This window comes from Elgaria multicarinata, chromosome 3 (genome assembly GCF_023053635.1).
Source record: "Elgaria multicarinata webbii isolate HBS135686 ecotype San Diego chromosome 3, rElgMul1.1.pri, whole genome shotgun sequence".
Classification (NCBI taxonomy): domain Eukaryota; kingdom Metazoa; phylum Chordata; class Lepidosauria; order Squamata; family Anguidae; genus Elgaria; species Elgaria multicarinata.
The window spans coordinates 103,539,395-103,559,620 of NC_086173.1; the positions used below are offsets into that span (position 1 = coordinate 103,539,395).

Consider the following 20,226-nt stretch of genomic DNA (forward strand, 5'->3'; position numbering starts at 1 on the left):
CCACCCTGGCACCCACCCTCCCAGCCTTCAGCCCCCCCCCCCCGGTAAAAAAACCCAAAAAAAACCCACTTACCTCTCCGGAGTCTTCGGGCCGCACCCGGCCCCTTTAAAATTAAAAAAAACATGGCGGACACCGCAGGGGCGCGACGTCCCTGTGCGTCGTGCGTGTGGTAGCCTGGGGGAGGCGCGCTAACTTCAGCGTGCCTCGGCCCCGCCTCCCTGCCGGCGTAAGCCGGCAGGTCTAGCAAGGCCCTATCTCTTCTTGTTGTATTGTGTTGTGGCCCCAGGACCCTGCCCACTTGCCTAACCCTCTTGGGGCCAGTTATAAGCATTATGGCCTCCTTGGAAGAGACTGCCGTATAGTGTTCACTTTTGTTGTGGCTTCACATGATGAGCATAATATTTGAATGGTCCTGTTTTGGGTATTGACATATATGTGTGTGCATTGTCTACAAATCAGCACCATATATTCCTGGTAGCTGCACTAGTAAGTAGATTTTGGGGATGTATGGATTTTGTTAAATCTGTACTGATGGCTGGGCCGGCCACTGTGTGAACAGAGAACAGCTCTTCTTATGTTCTTACCGTTTGTATTTCATGGATTGTCAGGTGATTTTCATTCCATTGAAAGAATCAGGTTTTTTTTCCGGGATGTACGAGAATGTTATTTTATTTGCGCAAGTGGGCATTAGTGCAAGTGGGCATTAGCATGAATGTCAATTATGCAAATGCACAGTTGTGCTTAATGCACACTACCGCAAGTGCGAATTAGTGCAAATTTCAGCCCCCTAAAATAAAAAAGGGTCTGCAAGTCCACAGAATCCATCTGACTCAGAAAAAGTCAGTCCACTACAGAATCTGCATGTCGGATTAATAGAAATCTGAACTCATTGGAATCTGTTGCCCATTTCTCCGACATCTGTGGTAGACTCTGTATACATGTGGGGTGGTGCTTTGAGTAAATGGCTGTAAAACATGACCCACACTGAGTGGTGCACCAGCATGAGCAAGGACTTTTCAGTGGCTTCCATAAGGATACTTAAAATTATCCCTCAGAGAGGCTTTTCTTCCATAGAAACCGAAACTTGAGATGAACAGAAGGAGCTCAGCAAAGTCAGCCCTTAAGCGCCTTCAGAGCACAGGGCAGACAACTTTATTAAATAGAAGCCAGAAATGTGACACCAGTCTGGGTGGGGAGTTTGTGTAAGAAAGTTTCCAGCCCCAGAGAGATTATATTGCAATTAAATGTAATTGGAAGCATGGGAAGTCTGGACCATGTGATCAGGCTATGAGCAATTAATATAAGTTTACAAAAGGAACTGCCTATCATATATGTTAAATGATAAAATCAACTGCTAGGTCAAAACCCAGCAAAATTGTGCCAGGAAATGAGATATTTGACCGGATAGATGTCTCTAGTATGTTTTAGCATGCAAATTGCTTTATGGTAATCATTCTATTCCTCCTTCCAGTAATTCACTGAGGTAGGTCGTTCACATTCTCATTTTACCCATGGAGAACTACAGCTATAAAGAGAGGCCCTGACCGAATCATGCACATTGAGGGCTGTTGTGGGAACCACTTGTGCAGGCTGATTCTTTGCATCTTTACTGGGAAGTGAACCCATTCCGAAGCGAACAGGCTTGCAACCTAAGGGGATATTATGGGCTGCTTGTATTATATTTGTTCCTTGCTGGCACGTAGCCAATGCACAGAATCTGACAGCTGGTGCAGGCCGTAGCATCTTGAGAGATAAACTTTTAACTATGTTGTTTGGCTAGAACAATGGGATCAGGTAAATGTAATTTGAAAAGAGACAATCTAGTTGGTTCAGGCAAGGCAGAGTTCACCATTGTGCCTATTCTGCAAAGATACTTTTTTAAAATGTGGGTTTTACAAAATACCCTTCTTTCTTTGCACTGAGTTGTCACAGCAGAACTATACCCACTGGAGCAGGTGTGGGCACCTTGTGGCCCCCTAGTTGTTTTAGCCTACAACTCCCATGATCCTTCACCAATGGCTATGCTGATTAGGGCTGATGAGAGTTGTAGACCAAAACATCTGGACAGCCACATGTTACCCATTTCTGTATGTCACGACGCAGGCCTCACACAACAGGCCTTCACACACACAAACCCTCCTCAAGCCAAGCGCCACCACTTGAACAACCTGAGAGTAGGGTAAAACACAACCTTCCTTCATATGACAGGGTAGAGGCTAGAATCTGAAAAGGTTTTACTGTGTACGTAATAAGCTGAAGGTTATATATAAGGCGTTTACGATAGTAACTGTAGAGCAGGTGATAAAGCCAAGCGGACACATCTTTTGAGGTAACAAAACAACATAAAGTGTTTATTTTTGTTTAACAGTTCTTAGTTACTTCAAATTCAAGTTAACCTGCTTAATCTACTAGTTTTAATAAAAACAGTAATCTTAAGTCTCTTAAAATCTTATCTCCTTTCACTCTCCACACTACTGACAATCCTAACTGACACTCTCCACTCCCAACCCACTAACCAACATTTATACTCCCCCCCTTCACAGCATCATCAGCCACACCCACTCAGTCCAACATTCTGCACTCACTAGACATACAAATACAGACATACGGTACCTAAGGGAACAGAACTGTGGGGTAATGCCATGCTGCACTATAATGATATTCTCCAAACATTAAGTGAGAACTGTATAATGCTAATGATTTTAAATCAGGAGAGGGCTTGAGGCTGAAGATCCTGTGCATGTTCAGCTAAATACATATATGACTTTAAGTTCTCAATGCGACAGGGAAGCCTGAAAAGCAAGATTCCTGATTGCATGAAGAGAACCGTATATGCATAGAGTTGTATGCTATTAGACTCTTGTTTAAGACCCGGAAAATACCAGAGAACACAGGGAAAACAATGCTGATCCGGCGGAACCAGGGCTGGGGGCAGATTTACCGGAGAAACAAGCACCCCAGCAGTCCCAGTCAAGCCTCCCTGGCTTTTTCTCTGGGCTTTCACAAATCTTGCAAGGCTTCCGGCAAGATTCCTGCAAGATTTCCACCATCCGCAAGTCTCACGAGATTTGAGAGCGCTGGGAAGGCAGGGGGCGCTTTTTCTTACCAAAACTGCCCAGCTATCAAAGAGGAGGCAGCAGCAGCTCCACTGTTTCAACTTTCTAATGAATCCACAATCAGTTGGGAATCAGTGTGTGTAGTTCATCTCCCCCCCTCTATGTGCGCTAAGAGCATCTGTCTAAAAGGGTTTAGGTTTTAACACAGGAGGGACATCAGCCCAAATATCAAATGTCGCCTGCTCAAAATAGGGCAGTTGCTACTGGGTGTACCACAGAACTGGACCTTTGACCTGTATTTGGGTGCCTAAATGGAATTAAGTTCTCTATAAAGTATAATGCTGGCCTCTTCAGGTTTTAAAATGGAAGCTAAGAAATTGAACTTCACTTCTGTTCTTAGATGTTCTGCATGCTTTCGTTTCACTAATCCAACTGTTTAAGATACTCTACCCATCCCAATCCCTAGCTAGTGAAACACATCATATCAAACCTATGACATGTTCTATGTATGGAACAAGAGCAAATTTATTATTACTAACCATGTGGCTTTTCTTCTTGAAACCATTTTGGAAGGAGCATTTTGAGCACTACTGGGTTCAGTTCTTAGTCAGCTGCAAGTTTTAGCTTTTATTTAGAAACAGCAAGAACATCAATCTGTTGTTTGTGCATTGCTATGTCCTTGAAGGTGTCAGACCACACAAAAGGGAAATGGGAGGTCAAAGGAGACCCTTCTCCCCTATTTCTTTAAAGAAAATGAATGTTTCTTCTAAATTCTCTGCCAGCACATTAGCCTGTAAAACAAACTTTATAAATCAGTCCTTGGCTTGCATAAACAGTTGCTAGGATTGTGGATAAAGAGCCAAGTTGTAAGGCCAGGTTAGAGTTAACCAGATGTCCCTTATTTAAAAGGAACTCTCTTAATTCTCTCCTAGTTCATGAAACTGCAACTCAGTGTAGAATAATGGATGCCTTTGTTCCAGATAAAACAACCCCAGAGATTCCTTTATTTTTGAAATATTGATCTGGCATCTTATATTCATTTTACCAGAATAAATGGAGTGCAACAACCATTATAGGCAACAGAATAAGATTTTGTTTCAGCCCCTACATAAGTACTTTTTTCTTTTTCTTTCAGGTTTTCCTCTAGTTATTATTTTGGATGATTTAAATTTTTATTATTATCTAGTCATTGATCCATATTGTTGATGTTTATCTTCTCTGCTTAGTTCTTCCAACCCTTCTGTTTCTATGTGTCCTCGTCAACATGCTGGACATACCCTTAACGGTGTTGTAATATATTCTTGTTCTCTGTTGGATCTGTGTCATCTCCTTTTCCTCTGCCTGATCACTTCCTTCTTCTTTTTTCAGCCTTTGCTTTCCCCGTTTTATTTTCCTCTATTCATTTTTGCCCTAAAAGTCTTACATTGTTGTTGGTCTTCCCTTTCTCAACACTTTATTCTCGATTAACTCCTTTCCTTAACTGCCTCTGCTCCTGTTTTTGTGCTTCTGAACTTGCATGGCCGTGACATAAGTCATCCTTGCCCAACCTGGTGCCCTCCATATGTTTTGGACTACAACTCCCACCATCCCCAGCCGCATGTTCAGTGGGCAAAGATGATGAGAGCTGTAGTTCAAAGCATCTGGAGGGTAACAAGTTTGGTAAGGTTGACATAAGTCATGCATTCTTTCTGGTTTTCCTAATTTCAGATTTATGCTTCTTATTTTATTTGTTCTGTCTTCTGCAAACTTATTTCTCTAAGCTGATTCATATTGGGGAGTATTTTGTTAGGTATAACAGAGTTCAATTCAAGCACTACTACCTGTCAGTCTGTCCACCTGCCTCCGGTTAGTACTGATTCCTCATACCTATGATGAGCAAAGCTTCTTGTATGAGAATTAGCTAACTTTCTTTCAGGGAAAGTGCTGAACAGTTTCATTCCTGGTAATCAGTTCCAGTTTAACAAGTAATTTTAGATGTGTCCAAAACAGCAGTGACGGAGCAGATCCTAAAAGCCTGAGATTTCCTGCACCAAGGAACTCCACTCCCCAATTTGGTGTCCTCCAAATGTCTTGCACTCACATTTCTGCCTTACATTCCAGATTTACTGGCCACCACTCCCTGGACAGAAAGAAGAATGTTTTCGGAAAGGAAAAGATCCAATGGTAAGTCACCCCATTGCTAGTAAAGAATCCTGATAAATTTGCTTTGACTTTGCTCAGCTCTAATGACACAGGGGATTTACTCTGGTTTCACTGTGCCTCACACACAGTTGTGGCACATGATGTTCCCCCTACTCTGCAGCAGCTGCGGGGTTTCATGCCATAAAGCCTGCATTTTTGCAAAGCGATTCTGTGACGGATTTTCCCATGCACCGGCTTCAGTGTGGTTTAGGAATCTATGTGACCTCACCTAGTGATACTGACTTCTGTGCCAGCTGTGGGGAGCAGCCTAAGAGGAGGAAGGGAAAGTTGCATCATCTGAGGGTGGATCCAAGGAGAGGAGTTGGCTTTCCTCGGGTTCATATTCCCCATCGCACGCGCGCGCACACACACACACACACACTCTTAACATCAACACACTGAAAACAGCCTGCTACATATGTCTACTCAGAAGTAATTTCCATTGTCTTCCATTGCACATACTCAGCATGGCAGCAGAGGAAGGGGTGGGGAAGCGAATTGCTTTGCTTTTTGCTTCAAATCTTGCTCATCCGAAGGTGCAATCCTGCACAACCTTAAAAGCTGATCATGTTTTGTTTTCCCCCAAATGAGCCTTAACATCAGCATACTGAAAAATGCCTGCTAAATGTGTCTAACCTGAAGTAATTTCCATTGTCTTCTATTGCTTTTACTCAGCACAGAAGCAGAGGGAGGGGTGGGGAAGTGAATTGCTTTGCCTTTTGTTTCAAATCTTGCTCATCTGGAGGAACAAACCTGAGCATAAATTTAATTACTTTTTCTTAGAGGAAGCTTGTTGATGCCACAAGACTCCACCCACATATTTATTTATTTATTATTTATTTTATTATTACATTTATATCCCACCTTTTTTCCCTCCAAGGAACCCAAGGCGGCATACATAACCCTCCTCTCCATTTTAGCCTCACAACAACCCTGTGAGGTAGGTTGGGCTGAGAGTCTGTGACTAGCCCAAAGTCACTCAATGGGTTTCCATGGCCGAGAGGGGACTAGAACCCAGATCTCCTGACTCCCAGTCCAACAATTTAGCCACTACACCACACCTTAGCCCTACACTACACCACACATATCCAAAACTAAAACCGTAGAAGCGTTGTTGTTGTTGTTTTTAGTATACACTGCTTTAACTGGGTGCATGTGCCATTGGGGGAGCAAATCCAGGTTCTCCTTCCTGTTCCTGAACCTGCTGCTGATCAGCTGTTCAACAGGCAGGAAGCGAAAGGAAGGCAAAGGTATAGAGGGGAAAGAAAAAGAGAGGCTAAAAGGGAGGAGAAACAGGTAAAGAGAGAAATAGTGAGCCTAGAGGCTGGGAGTGAAGGGAAACAGCAAGATAAAGGGATTAGTGGGAGAGAAAGAGCAAGGCTAGGAGCTAGGAAGGGAAAGAAAGAAGAAGGCAAGGGGAAAGAAAGGGAGAGAAAGAATGAGGAAAGGGGTTGAGGGGAGAGAAAGAGTAAGGATAGAGGCTGGGAGGGGAGAAAGAGCGAGAGAGCGCAAAGGGGAAAGGTCACTGTGGGTGGAAGAAGATTGGATGGCCCAGGAAGCGACACTTTCCATTTCCCCCTCTCTCTTAGCCTCTGATCTCACCATTCCCCGCCCCCCCACCTCTTGACTAGTCAGGTGCCCACAGTAGCCATTATGTGACTAACCATATTCTTAATGGGAGCCATCTTGTGGTGGTGCCCACAACAGTTTCTCAAATCCCTAAATTTGTTTATGGGTCCAGAAATGTTGGGGACACCGACATAAACATTGTATAGCCTTAATCACATGCTCCTGCCATCATTCTGCTCACATGAAAATATTTTACGGAGTATAAATAGAAACCAGCATGTTCCTGACGTATCCATACATAATCATATCTTTATAGAGTCTAGCTGTTTGGGCTCCTGGAAAAGCAAGCTCAACATATGGGAATGCAAGTAGCTTGAGGGTCTGTTCAATGTTTTACTCCCACAGGTTGGGTTTTGGAAGTATTCCAATTGATACATGCACATAAGAAATGTTTTATTGGAGTGAGTCACCCCTACAGCTTGTAGGTTACTTTTAAATATATGTTTTTTTATAGAAAAGTAACTAAATAAGAAATAAATCTGCTCTGAAATTCTTTGTTGCATTGTTCTGTGCATGGAAATCCACATTTTTATGTGAAAATGTGTGCATTTGTAATTTATTTGTTTCATGCATTTTTAGCATTAATTTGAGAATAGTTGCTAACATGTATCTGGAAGCTACTCCTCATGTTCACCTCCAGATGCAGCTATTGAGACAAACAAAAGCTTGGACAGTTTTTGTTTTCCAAATTTAGTATTTCAATATTAGAAAATAAATGCCTTATGGTCCAGTCGACTGTAGTTATAGCCAGGTTCACATATCTGCTCATTACTAAATGTGGTCAGTAGCTTTCCCTTTTTACATAAGTTTGTTTTTGCAGACATGGGCAGATGGACGATTTCTTAGGTAAAAAAGAAACTAAAACCAGTGACAAGAACTTTCCTATAATTTCAGCATACCAGAGACATAGGTGAGGGCACCTGCTGAGATGCAACAAACCAGTGTGGTGTAGTAGCTAAAGTGTTGGACTGGGAGTTGGGAGATCCAGGCTCTAGTCCCCACTCGGCCATGGAAACCCACTGGGTGACTTTGGACCAGTCACAGACTCTCAGCCCAGTCTACCTCACAGGGTTGTTGTTGTGAGGCTAAAATGGAGAGGAGGAGGATTATGTACACCGCCTTGGGTTCCTTGAAGGAACAAAAAGGTGGGATATAAATGCAATCATCATCATCATCATCATCAAAAAGGGGGGATCGTCACCTACTGCTCAAAGGTGCAAATGGTTTACAAACTTTGAGTTGGATCCAGACTTTGTCATACTTAGAATAGATCCACTGGAATCAGTGAGAATTATGTTAGTCATGACTAACTTAAGTTTCAATGGTTGTACTCTAAATAGTCTGGATCCAACCTTTGACACTTTCCTCAGTTGGTGACTTTCCTCAAAATAGTCTTGGGCTCTCTTAAAATCAGTAAAAAGAAGATCCCCTGATACTGAGGTCATTATTACAAGAATGGGTTGTTAAAAGGCTGCCTGAATCCCTCAAGGGTGAAAAAAGCTCTAACGGATGATATGAATATGAGTAGCAAGTCAATGTCATATTGAGATAAATTTGTTTCCCCTCAAGAGATATTACAAGGGAGGTACAATTACATAAGAAGAGTCCTGCTGAATCAGACCCAACGTCCATCTGGTTCAGATTCCTGCTTCTACAACGGCCAGCAACCAGAGGCTTCTGGGAGAATCCACAAGCAGGACTTATGTCTTCCACTATTGCTCCCCAACATGGTATTTAGAGGCATACTGCCAATAAACATAGCAGAAGGCAGTAGACCAGCCTTCCCCAGTCTGGTGCACTCCAGATACATCGGACTACAACTTTCATCGTCCCCAGCCGACATGGCACCTGGGTGGGGAAGGCTGATGCAAGCCTATCCTCCACAAATGTGTCTATAACAGGGGTGGGCAACCCATGGGCCACCTGAGGCCCTCTGCAGTTCTCTGGCTGGCTCCGGAGAAACGCCTACTTTTCCCTGGGGAAAAGACTGCTGCTCAGGGCTGTTTTAAGCAGCACCAGGCAACGATCCCAGTCAGTGTCACTGGAAGTGGGGGTGAGAGGAGTGGCACATAGTTTGGATTTGCTCCTGGATAGTCAGGTGGTGGCTGTGGCCAAGAGTTTCAGCTGGTTGGTCAATTAAGGCCTTTCCTGGGAAAGGGTGATCTTGCCACAGCTGCAGATGTCCCGATTACTTCCAGATTGGACTACCACAATGTACTCTATGAGGGACTGCCCTTGAGAAATGCCCGGAAACATCAATCAATGCAAAATGCAGCAGTGACATTGCTGATAGAAGACTGTTTGACCGCATTACATCAACAAGAACATAAGAAGAACCATGCTGGATCAAGGGTCCATCTAGTCCAGGATTCTTGTCACACATTGGACAACCAGCTGTTAACCAGGAACTACAAGCAGGACATGAGTGCAACAGCACCTTTCCACCCATGTTGCCTAGCAACTGGTGATATACCGCTGCACTGGGGTCCAACTCAAGGTCCTAGTTCTCAATTTTAAAGCCTAAAATGCTTGGGACTTGGATAGCTGAAAGACTGTGCCCACATGCTGCACTTATCAAGCCAGGCTTCCTATGAAATTCAGAGGACAGGGAGGCAGGATTGGGCTTTCTATTCAGCTTCGTTGGCGTGTGGACAACAGGTTCAAAGGGTTCAGCTGAACACCCTAATCCGCCGCCACCGCCATGTTGCGGTAGCAGGGCTGGTGCTAGCCGTAGGAAAGAGTGACAAATTCAGCTGCTCCCCATCCCGCTCCTCCTCCGGAAGGCTTTTTTCACCGGTGCAGCCGCTGCCCCTGCCCCCTCCCACCTTGCTCGCTCTTTCACTCACTCACTCACTCACTCAGCTGCTCCCTGCTCCCAGCTGCTCTGCCTGACTTCTCGCGACAGTTGCTGAACAAGGTGGGAGCAGCAGCCACGCTGGGGCCAGGAAGCAGCACGTGGTGGAGCCGAGGAGGGGACTGTTTCTGTAAGTAGTAAGATTGCCTGGAGCTGCGGATTGGGGCCCTCCCCCCTTCGGAGCTGCTGCCCTCCTCTCATCATCATCCCTGCAGGTACTGTAATGTTTGGGAGTAAGAGAGAAAGAGAGAGAAGCTGTATGTTTACGTGCCTTCTCTCCTCATCGCTGCCCCACCGCCCACCCGTCTGGACTCCAGCAAGAGAAAAGAAAGGGGGAAGGGGGGAGAACTGCAATGCCCCCCAGGACCTCCTGGCTAAGGAGGATTCATTCAGCAGCACCTTTTTCAGAATGCTTGCTAAAACAATTCCTATCTGCCCTTGCTTATTTTAGGGTGTCCAACCCCCTTTTTTCAAGCCATTCTTTTGGTAAACATGGTATGTGTGTATCCTGTGTCACTTTAAAACAGAGCTGCAGCACAATCCTATGTATGTCTACTCAGAAGTAAGCCCCACTGAGATCAATTACTCTGAGGTAAATGTGCATAGGATGCAGCCTGAAAATGAAGAGAGGATGAAAAAAAGACAGGAGAAAAAGAATTGTAGAAATGGAATAGCAAGGTAACTGTGGGATATTTAACCATATTTAAAGACAATAAGTACAGTAAAATTAGTGCTCCTCTACTTCAGTCCCAATCAAATAATTACAACAGTGCAGTACAGATTACTTGTTAATTAAAAAAATACAGTTTACTTCAGTTTTCGTTTATTTCATTTGTTTGATGAATGAAATGTGTCTTTTATTGCTGTATATTATTTATTTATTTATTTATTTATTTATTTATTACATTTCTATACCGCCCAATAGCCGGAGCTCTCTGGGCAGTTCACAAAAATCAATGTATTCGATCAATGTTTACCTTAAAAAAAAAAAATCCCTGGCCGAACCACCTAATGAAATGTGCTGTGCATGCCTATGGTGAGCTTATTGAATTCATAGCTCTGGGGGATCCAGGTTTCCACATCATTGGGTGCACTCAGATGGCAGGCTAACATTTTCTTTCTTTTGTATATTTCAAGGCCACCTTTCAGGGGAGAAAATGATTTTGTTGGAAAGTGCGTTTTGTCATAGTGTCCATTGTTCTTGATTTTTCTTGGCTGCTTAGTATTTTAGATTGTTACTGTTGGATTGTGTTTTTTGTTTTGGTTTGTTTTTACGGTATTTTGACTGTAAACCATTCAGAATACCTTATTTGGGTATAAAATGCAGATATAAATATTTTTAATGAACAAATATATGTTTGGCATCATTTTATAGTGCGTTTCTCATAGGCCGCTGCTAGACCAGGCATTAGCGCGGTGTGAGGCCCGGTTTCCCTCCTGTGCATCCAGATGACGCGCAGGGGAATCCGGGGTCAGGCCGCGCTAAAACCTGCCTTAAACTGGGATAAGCGGATTTGCTTATGGCCTGGTTTTTCTGTAGCCCCGACCTGATGCCGGGGCTGCGGAAGGTCTAACAGGGGCCGGGGCTTTTTCCGGCTGTTCGCTTACTCGTGAGTAGCCGGGAGAAGCCACGGACTGGGCACAGCGCTCATAGGAGTGCTGTGCCCATCGGGCCGGGGGAGGGGATCCCGGGGGGGGAGAGATAGGGGCCGTGGGGGAAAGCCAGACCCAGCAGGAGAGAGGGGTGGAAGAAGAGCGGGCATTGGGAATGGCAAGCGGGGGGCAAGGGAAGAAGAGCGGGCATCGGGAATGGCAAGCGGGGGGAGAACATCGGGGACGGGGACAGGCCTGGCGGACGGGGGGAGGACGAGCGAGTGGGCAGGGGGGGAATCAGGGGCAGAGGGAGCGGGGGGGGTGTATTTTTAAAACATTTTTTACTTACCTTCTCCGGCGGTGCTCCAGCGCACATGGCCCCTTTAACTTGCAAACAAAATGGCCAACGCGACGGGGCTTCCCCTTGCCCCGTCGCGTGTTACGTCTGGAAGAGGGCGACGGCGCGCACTAGCTGTAGCGCGCCGTCGCCCCGACTCCCAGACGGATTATCAGGTAGGTCTAGCAAGGCCCATAGTTACAGAACTTTCCAGTCCTTTCATTATTCATCCTCATCATTGATCAGTGAGGTTTACTAGTAGGGGAACTGAGGCTGAAAGACAAATGTCTTGCCCAGACCAATTCATTGAGCTCATGGCTAGGCTGAAGATTCCTGTCTGCACCCAGGTTGCCTGATCTGACTAGCCATTCGTGTTGCTGGTCTACCCCTGTAGAAGCAAGGGGAAATATTAATGGAAGCTTTTGCTGCCGGGTTCATTGCACATTCTGCTTCCCAGCCATGCAGTGCCTGTTTGTTAAATATCACTTCACTTCGCAGTCATGCAAGTAATTATTTAAAAACATAATCTGAGACAATGGGGAAATTGAGGAGGCCTAAGAGGGGATCCTAACCCCTCGTTGACAGTCCATCCCAAAGTAATTGCTCCCAAGAGTGGCCGTCACTCACTTCAGCCTGTGCATGTTTATTTTGCAATCTGTCACCAACGGCTGCAGGCTCTGAGGTAGCCTTTTAAAATTCCTGCTCCTTGCTATTTTGGGGGATAGTTTTGGCAGAGACAAAAATACAGAATCTACGAAATTGACCATTTAAGAACATAAGACAAGCCCTGTTGAATCGGACCAAAGCCCTATCTAGTCCTGCATTGTATTCATACAGTGGCCAACCAGCTCCCTGTGGGAGGCCCACAAGCAAGACATGAGCCCAATACCACCCACCCACTCTTGTTCCCCAGCAAGTGGTATAATACAAGTAGCAGACTGCCTCTGAGAAGGGCAGTGCTGTATTCCTGCTCCTAACAGTATAAATGGGAACTTGAGCAATAGCATCCTGGAAGGACCAGAGCAATGGAAACAGTAATTATACCGACTTTGAGGAATATACTGGCCACTAGAGATCCATTGATTTAATGAAGATAAAATGCCTTTATCTTCATCATCCAGTCTGTTAGTTATGACATTTTTAAACATAGTTCCCAATGAAATGTCCAATTTCCACTGGATTCATAAACTGTGGCCTAAGGTGCTGTTAAATCTTTTCACGGGCAAATTACCAGATACATCCTAACTTCAACATGTAATCCATCCACTTATGTGAAACAAAGCTCTGTAATAAATTTGACTTACGGTTTGATCATTTAATACATTAAAAACCATTTAGGGATGATAGCAAAGAACTCTGGATGTTTTAGATCTCCAAAGGGATCACATGGGCTACTATTCTGACTTCTCCCACCTCCTTATTCTATTCAACACTCATCTTCAACTGCTGTGCGGCTGGAATGGGTCATGCCAATGAAGCAGGTGTTGGTGCTGATGACAGGTTGGCAGAAGCAGAAATTCTTTGCATTTGGCCTGATCAGATTGGCTACTAATCCTGGAATTTTGTTTTACTTTTTTTCATCTAGTTTGTGGCTGATGAGCCATTTGATGTATTTTCTCTGTAAGCACCATTCCACCACTGCGCCATGGAGCTCCATCACACCTACTTTCCCCCCCTGGTATGCACCCTTGATTTTGACCTCTGTTTCATTAGCATGGCAAGCGCTGGCCCCTTTCACGATCACTGCTGTACCAGTGAACTCTCTTTTCACTTGTTTGCTCTCCCGCTATTGCACCCACCCCACCCCACCCCTTCTCTTTCCCCCTCTAGTTCATTGGTTCTTGTCGGGTGATGGATGTGGGTACCTTCCCCCGTCTCGCTCTGGTTTTGTTGTCTAGCGTTTCACCAATTCAGCGTTTAATCAGCTGGGTGCTGTTTCTGCGGGCAATAAGGGTGGGGTTGGAGCAGGAAAAGTCTGTTCCACCAACTCAACACAAGTCCATTCATTTGACTGACAGACCCAGCAAGCTGGGGGAGAACTGCCTTGCCCTCCTTTTTCAGCAGCAGGACCGCCCCCAACAAAAGCAATATAGCGCGAGGATGGCAATACACAGGGACGGAAGGGCACTTTTATTTTGTGTAAAGAAGATAATAAATCACACTTTCCCTGCTCTAGAAAAAGACAGAAAATGGAGGGGAAGAGGTGGGACAACTGTCGGACAGGGACGACATCGTATGAGTGCCGCAGGGCAAAACAATAAACAATGACTGTGCGATAAAATGCTGTTAGATGGAGCTCTTAATCTTGTGAGTTGGTCATGCAATTCACCTAAACCTAAACCAGACTACCTTATACCTGCTTGTTTCATCTGTGCAGAAAAACTTTTAGAAGGATTAGACAAAAGCTGTCACAATGAATAACAGAGATCTCTGGTGCTGTGGATGCTTCCAGATTGGAGGCTCTTAGCACTATTCAATCATTGCTCTTCAGCTGCAAATTGCCATCAACTTTCAACACTTCAGGGGCCGTGGGGAGGGGGGTGCTATAGCACTGCGTGTGTGTGTGTGTGTGTAGATCTTGCTTTCTTCCAACAACTGCAGTGGATGTGACATAGCTATGCAGGTTGGGAAGGAAGAAGAAATGGGAGGTGTAAAGCCACTGTAGTGGATGTGATTTTGGGCTTCTTCACACGAACAAAATAAAGCACACTCATGACTGGCCACTCACCATAGTTTGTTGGTCCTTTTGATGATTTTGGCAACAGCCAGGACATCTGCTACGGTTCCCCCCCCTCACCCTTATTCCATTTTAAAATAGATCGGAGGTAAACTGGAATAAACCCTAATGGTGCGAAATCAGCAGTGTGAAAAGCTGGCATTGCTCTATGAACTTGCCAAGGAAGGACTTTCCCTGCTATTGGTGGGAGAAGAGGGTAAAATGCCTCCCTGAAACAAAGCGAGGCAGATTTGATCCGAAAGCAAGTTCAATGGGGCTTACTTACTCCCAAGTAAGTGTGCCTAGGATTGCAGATTTACATCACAATCTTAGTCCTGGCTTTCCTGGGGGCTGCAGGGAAACAGTACAGCACAAGCTCATCTATGAAAATAAGTCTTCCCCTCCCCTCCTTTGCATACATGCCAGAGAACGAGGGAAGCACTCCTTCAATTAAAACCTTTAAAGGAGCCCTGGAAAACAGAAGGATCTTCCACTTTGTCGCCCCTCTCCTTCGGTGTAATCAGCTCATATCAATTGCACCAAAGAACCAGGTAACAAAATAACCCCTGGTAAACAACATGATATTCCTAAATAGAGACACTCATAACAATGTGGGTTGGAGAAAGAACAATTCTGAGTAATTTTATAAAACAAATTCTTCCATTTCAAGCCACTTCCGGCATCTTGTCTTTGTTTTGAATGTTCCTGCCATAGTCAGGTGCCTCAGGTACCTGTTAGCTACTAAGGAGATGGGGAGAAGTTGCAAAAGGGAAGATAGGAGCCAGAATGAGTGTTGCCTATATTCAGGTGGTGTGGTTGGGCTTTCCCCATTTAACACTGGTGCCCTCTTGCCTGAGGAAAAACAGTCGCTCTTGAAGTATGCTTGCAAGACTAGGAGTGTCAGAAGGCTTCTTTAAACGCCATAATTCAACTAAGTGGAAACAGAGATTAATCATGGTTGACAGGATTAAATAGACTCATTAGAACTCCTCATGTCACTAGAAAAATAGCAGTGGTACATGCTAAAGCAGTGGAAGCCAGAGCCAACTTTCTTATTTTTAGGGAAAAGGAAATGGGAGTATGAAAGCAAATTATATTATCAGTAGCAAATTCTGTTTATTTATCTGGACTAAGGATCTAGGTAACTTGATGCTAAACTCCCCTGCTTTGGTTTAACTTAACATAGCAATAGGTGTATTAGAACTTCACTGGAATGTTGTTCTAATCTTGCCCCGTTTAAGCTTAAAAGAATGTCAGTCAGTGCGAAATTATGGACCTGTTTTTTAAAAATTACTTTTTCATGTCATACGCTATAAAGATTTACAGAATGGGGATATTAATCTTCCTCATTTCCACCATTCTCACATTTTGTTGCTAATTCTTCCAATAAGTTAAAAAAGATAGCAATCCAAGAAGTCAGTCAGTATGTGAGAAATTAATTCCTTACTTTTGTTCTTGTACAAAAAGTTCACTGTCAGCTGTACTGTAATGTATTAGATCAGCAAATGTTTGCTAAATCACAATTCATAAAACATTGGAAAAGAGCTCTTGATGTGACAAAATCTCAAAATGGCTGCGTTTGGACAACACAATAGTCAATGGTGAGTTAATACTCATGGTTGATTATTGAGAGGGTCCTCCCCTCACAAGATGAGTATAATCACCTGTGGTGTAGATTAAAGCCTACGATGAGATTACTATAGTCAACAGTGTGTTTGATTGACACATCCCCTACCCTCTCTCTCCCCCTCAGTCCTCCCGCTAGTATCCCATCAGCCATTGTGAGTTCTGCTATCTTGATTTGAGCAGCAGCCACTGCTTTGGTCACTCTTGCCAGAGGACTCTGTAGTCACCATAAATAACCAACTGTGTGTGATAAAATAGTCAATGGTGCCTGACACACGACACAATAACCAAAGGTTGTTCAAATAATCAACTCCCCACAGCATTGGTTATTTGCGCTGATTATTTTGACCGAATAACCAACCGTGGTGTGCAAAAGTCCTGACAGATGACATAATAACCCACCATTGACTATTAAACCCACAAACCTAGTCAATGTGTGGCAAAATGTATTAAAATATGGAGCTGCTTTTTTAAAATTAAAGGGAAAATCATTTAGTAAGATTTTAAAATGTCTCTTAATTTTTCAGCTATTAGATATGCAACAAGAGAACATGCAAATTGTATCTGTAGCTAGTATTCCTGTGAGAAAATAAATTTCTTGATGAAAAGTACTTACGACTGTAAAAAAATAACTACACATTATCCTTTACTGATCGATTCACTGTCTGTTCTGGTACGATACTTGAAGGGGAAAGGAAAGTCAAAGCCAGAGATACCGAAATGATAAGTAATGCAATAATTCAAACAAATCACTCATCTTCGGAAACTAAACAAGAGAAGTAAGACATAAACATCATCACTTGTGTGGAGGGGGTTGGGGAATTGGCTGCTTTTATTCCATTTTGGAATGGAAAATACTTTCCATTTAAAAGGTTTGGATAATGTTTTCTAATTAAAAACATGAGAATTACTCAATGTAAATTCCTGATTTAAAATGCCAGTCCCTGGGTGCTCAGTGCTGATCCTCCAGCTTCTTGCTTGAATGCGACACATCCTTTTGTTAGTGGGTTCCATAGAAATGAAAATACATTCATGAAATCACTGGCGTTGGTAATGTAAATAATTATCCACTAGAAGACTAGCAAAGAAATAATTGGTGTATTTAAATGTAAATTACAACCAGGATCACTGTCTAAATAATAAATAGGATGAAGATGTGTTAGACTTCTCCTTGAAGGGAAGTTATACTTCTCCTTAAAGAATACTTTATTTCTTTTGAACATATTTAGATTTCATACCTTTTTGCTTAGCTGTGGTGATTCTGAGAGGTGTGACACCTCCCTGCTGTGAACCAGACAGATGTCTCGCTTTTGAATCCCTGTGTAGCTTTTGGTGGGTACCAACTTTGGCCTGTATTTGAACTTGAGTACTCAAAGCAAAGGGTTGAGTTTCCTGAAGGCACACAATTAATAATTTTTAAAAGTGGTGCAGCTAAAAGGAACATCAGAGGTAGGATATAGTATGTCCTATTTGATGAGGTGATGCAGAGGGAGAGACTGGAACAAGGAGGCCAAGATAGGAGTGGGAGTGATGAAGAGACTATTTTTCTACAGCGATACACACAGTTCCTCCTGTGTGTTGTGAGATGGATAGATCTTCAGAGGCCATCGGAATCTGGAGGTGCCTCCAATAGTTTCCCTGGCTGCTCTGTGCTTATCTGCCAATGATTGCTGTTCCGGAAAAGGGAGCAATTAATCCAGGTCAGACTCCTGAATGGTCATTTGTCATCCTGCTGCATAACTAGCTATGCTTCCTTTTTAAATGAGTAGTTTGTCCAGATCAAGGTCATGTGTCTCCTACATTTCCTGCCATTGTCATTCTCCCACCCACCCCGCTACATTCCTGCACCCCCAAACACAATCTTGACCAGAACTGGAGGGCAGCTGAAACTTAGGCCCCTTGCTGATGTTGCTTTTGTACAGTGCAGTACCCTTCCTTCTGTGAAAAAGAGCAAGATGGTTTTTGGAGCATTTTCTTGGTTAAAAATTCAGGGGCAATAGGTTGTTGGGAAGTTTTGTTCAGGTGATAAAGTTGCTGGGATCATTACATTTCCTGGCGTTTAGTGTGAAGTACTATATAATGGTTGTTCATAACTGACAGCACAATCCTATGCACGATTAGACAGAAAAAGTCCTTCAGCTCCCAGCATTGTTCAGCCAGCATGGCTGGGGCATGCTGGGAGTTGTAGGACTTTGTTTTATCCAAAAATGCATAGGATTGCACCCTGAGAGACATTTCCTTATTTGGGACACTAGACAGCCCTTTCAAACTGATAATTTGTAGTAAATGCACATAGGGTTGTTAGAGCAGAAGAAAGCCCAAGACTACTGTCTGTACAATTGTTGACTGATTCTGCAGTTTTGTTTTATGCCAATCGTCGCTCTATGTTTTAAATTCATGGACGAAAAAGCATTACATATCATGCATTTTAAAACAATGACAACAACACACAAACAGAGCCAAATATGTAGCGTAGTTAATATAAACTGGTACAACCTCATTGGGATTTCTGTTCTGCATTTTGGTTTCTGATCTATGATCTTCAGACGGCTGGTGAGCTCCTAGTATCCAGTCTTTCCGGATGTTGGCACAGGATCCAAGCTGTCTCTCATTTTGTGACATTACAAAGAACTTCACGGTGTGTGGATTTCAACAACCTGTGGTTCCGGAGTAGTATTTGCGAGCCAGTGCAGAATGGTAATTAGTGAATTGGACATGGAGTGGGGAGGCAGGGGGCTGTCTTGATGGTGCTGGGTTTCCGCCATGTTTAGAGAAACTCCACAATTTCTCTGTTGCGGGGTGGTGGCAGCTAAGCCTGAAGCAGAGGGAGGGTGTGGACTTTCCAGTGGCCCTTTGGCTTGTTGGACCGCCCTCTGCCCAGGCGGAAAGAAACCAATCAGGGGTTGCCATCCATCTGGGAATGCTTCTGCCATGATGCTGCAGCAAGCTTAGATGGCAGATGCTCTGTACTTGCCTCAAAAGCCAAAAAGTTGGGGTAAATCCCCAACATTTTAATTTACAGCTTCGCAGGAAAGCTGCAAAGTGGATGCTGCGTCCTATAACCAACGTAGTGCCACCACGCAGCCACCACTTTCAAAGCATATAGACAGCCCCTTGATTCAAATCATTCAGCCATGAAGCACTCTCAGTGGGTTTGGGACACTCACAATCTCTCAGCCTAACCTACCTCACAGGCTTGTTGCGAGAATAAAAGGGGAAAGAAGAACCACATATGCCATCTTCAGCTCCATGGAAGAAAAGGCAAGATAGAATGTAATAAATAAGTAATCTGAAATCTGCCTTATGGGCCTTAGCTAGACCTACCTTTTATCCCATGATGGAGGAGGGAAGATCTCACGTTATGTTTAATGCAAGATCTCGCCTCTGTTTACATGCGACAACCTCACAAGGAGAGGCGTCGCGTCCACCTTTTTTTTAAAAAAAAGAGGAAGGAGCGCACGAATGCTCATGCGCTAAAGGTAAGAGTTTTTTTAAAAAAATAATTTAAATTCCTGCTCCCCCCCACCCTACCCCCGATGGGTGCAGCGCTCCCGGCTCCACATGTGGCAATGGGCCACATGTTCCACAGACACCACGAAAAAACCGGGGCCAAAGTAGAGGGCTCTATCTTGGGGCAAGAGAGGGATGACCCCCCCCTGATCCCGAGATCCCCTATGCGTCATGTGGACGCACAGGGACGATCCCAGGGTTCACCCCGGGATAAAGCCCCGTCTAGCTAAGGCCCCTGTTAAACCAGTTGCTTCTTGTTTTATTTAGGGAGAGGACAATTCCTCCTATTCTCCCTGAGACAGGCTTTTCATATTTAAAGATGGTTATCAAGTTGCCCTTTTGAGGATTTCTAGCAACAATTTTATCACATTGATTGGAGTTTTTAATAATATTAGTTATTAATCACAATTCCTAGCATTAATGTAACATTTTAAAAAGTACAACAATCTCAGGATTTGGGACAGGAGCAAACTAATTATATTTTAAGATGAAGCACTGTCAAAGCTATTTATCGGAATTTCTAAATAAAGGTGCTGTTTTTAGTCCTATTGTGATTGTTTCTTCCTGTTTTCTGCTGACCTAAGAGCACCTTTTACGTTGTGTGTATTTGGACTAATACAGGAAATCACTGCACAAGGCAATATGAAGACCTCACTTCCTGACTTGAGATGATAATACAATGGGATTGAGACAGGGAGCGTCACATGGTGCAGTACGATGTGG

The 20,226-nt window shown here is 43.9% G+C and overlaps 1 protein-coding gene across 1 annotated transcript in view; it reads left to right on the forward strand.

Annotated features, from left to right (window-relative positions):
• The window catches only part of SEMA3G (semaphorin 3G), a 97,927-nt gene that overhangs the window by 41,685 nt on the left and 36,016 nt on the right, over positions 1–20,226 (forward strand). The window contains exon 3 of the mRNA XM_063121131.1: positions 5,158–5,220. Within this exon, the coding sequence (XP_062977201.1) occupies positions 5,158–5,220 (63 nt within the window). The remainder of the gene's footprint in view (positions 1–5,157; positions 5,221–20,226) is intronic.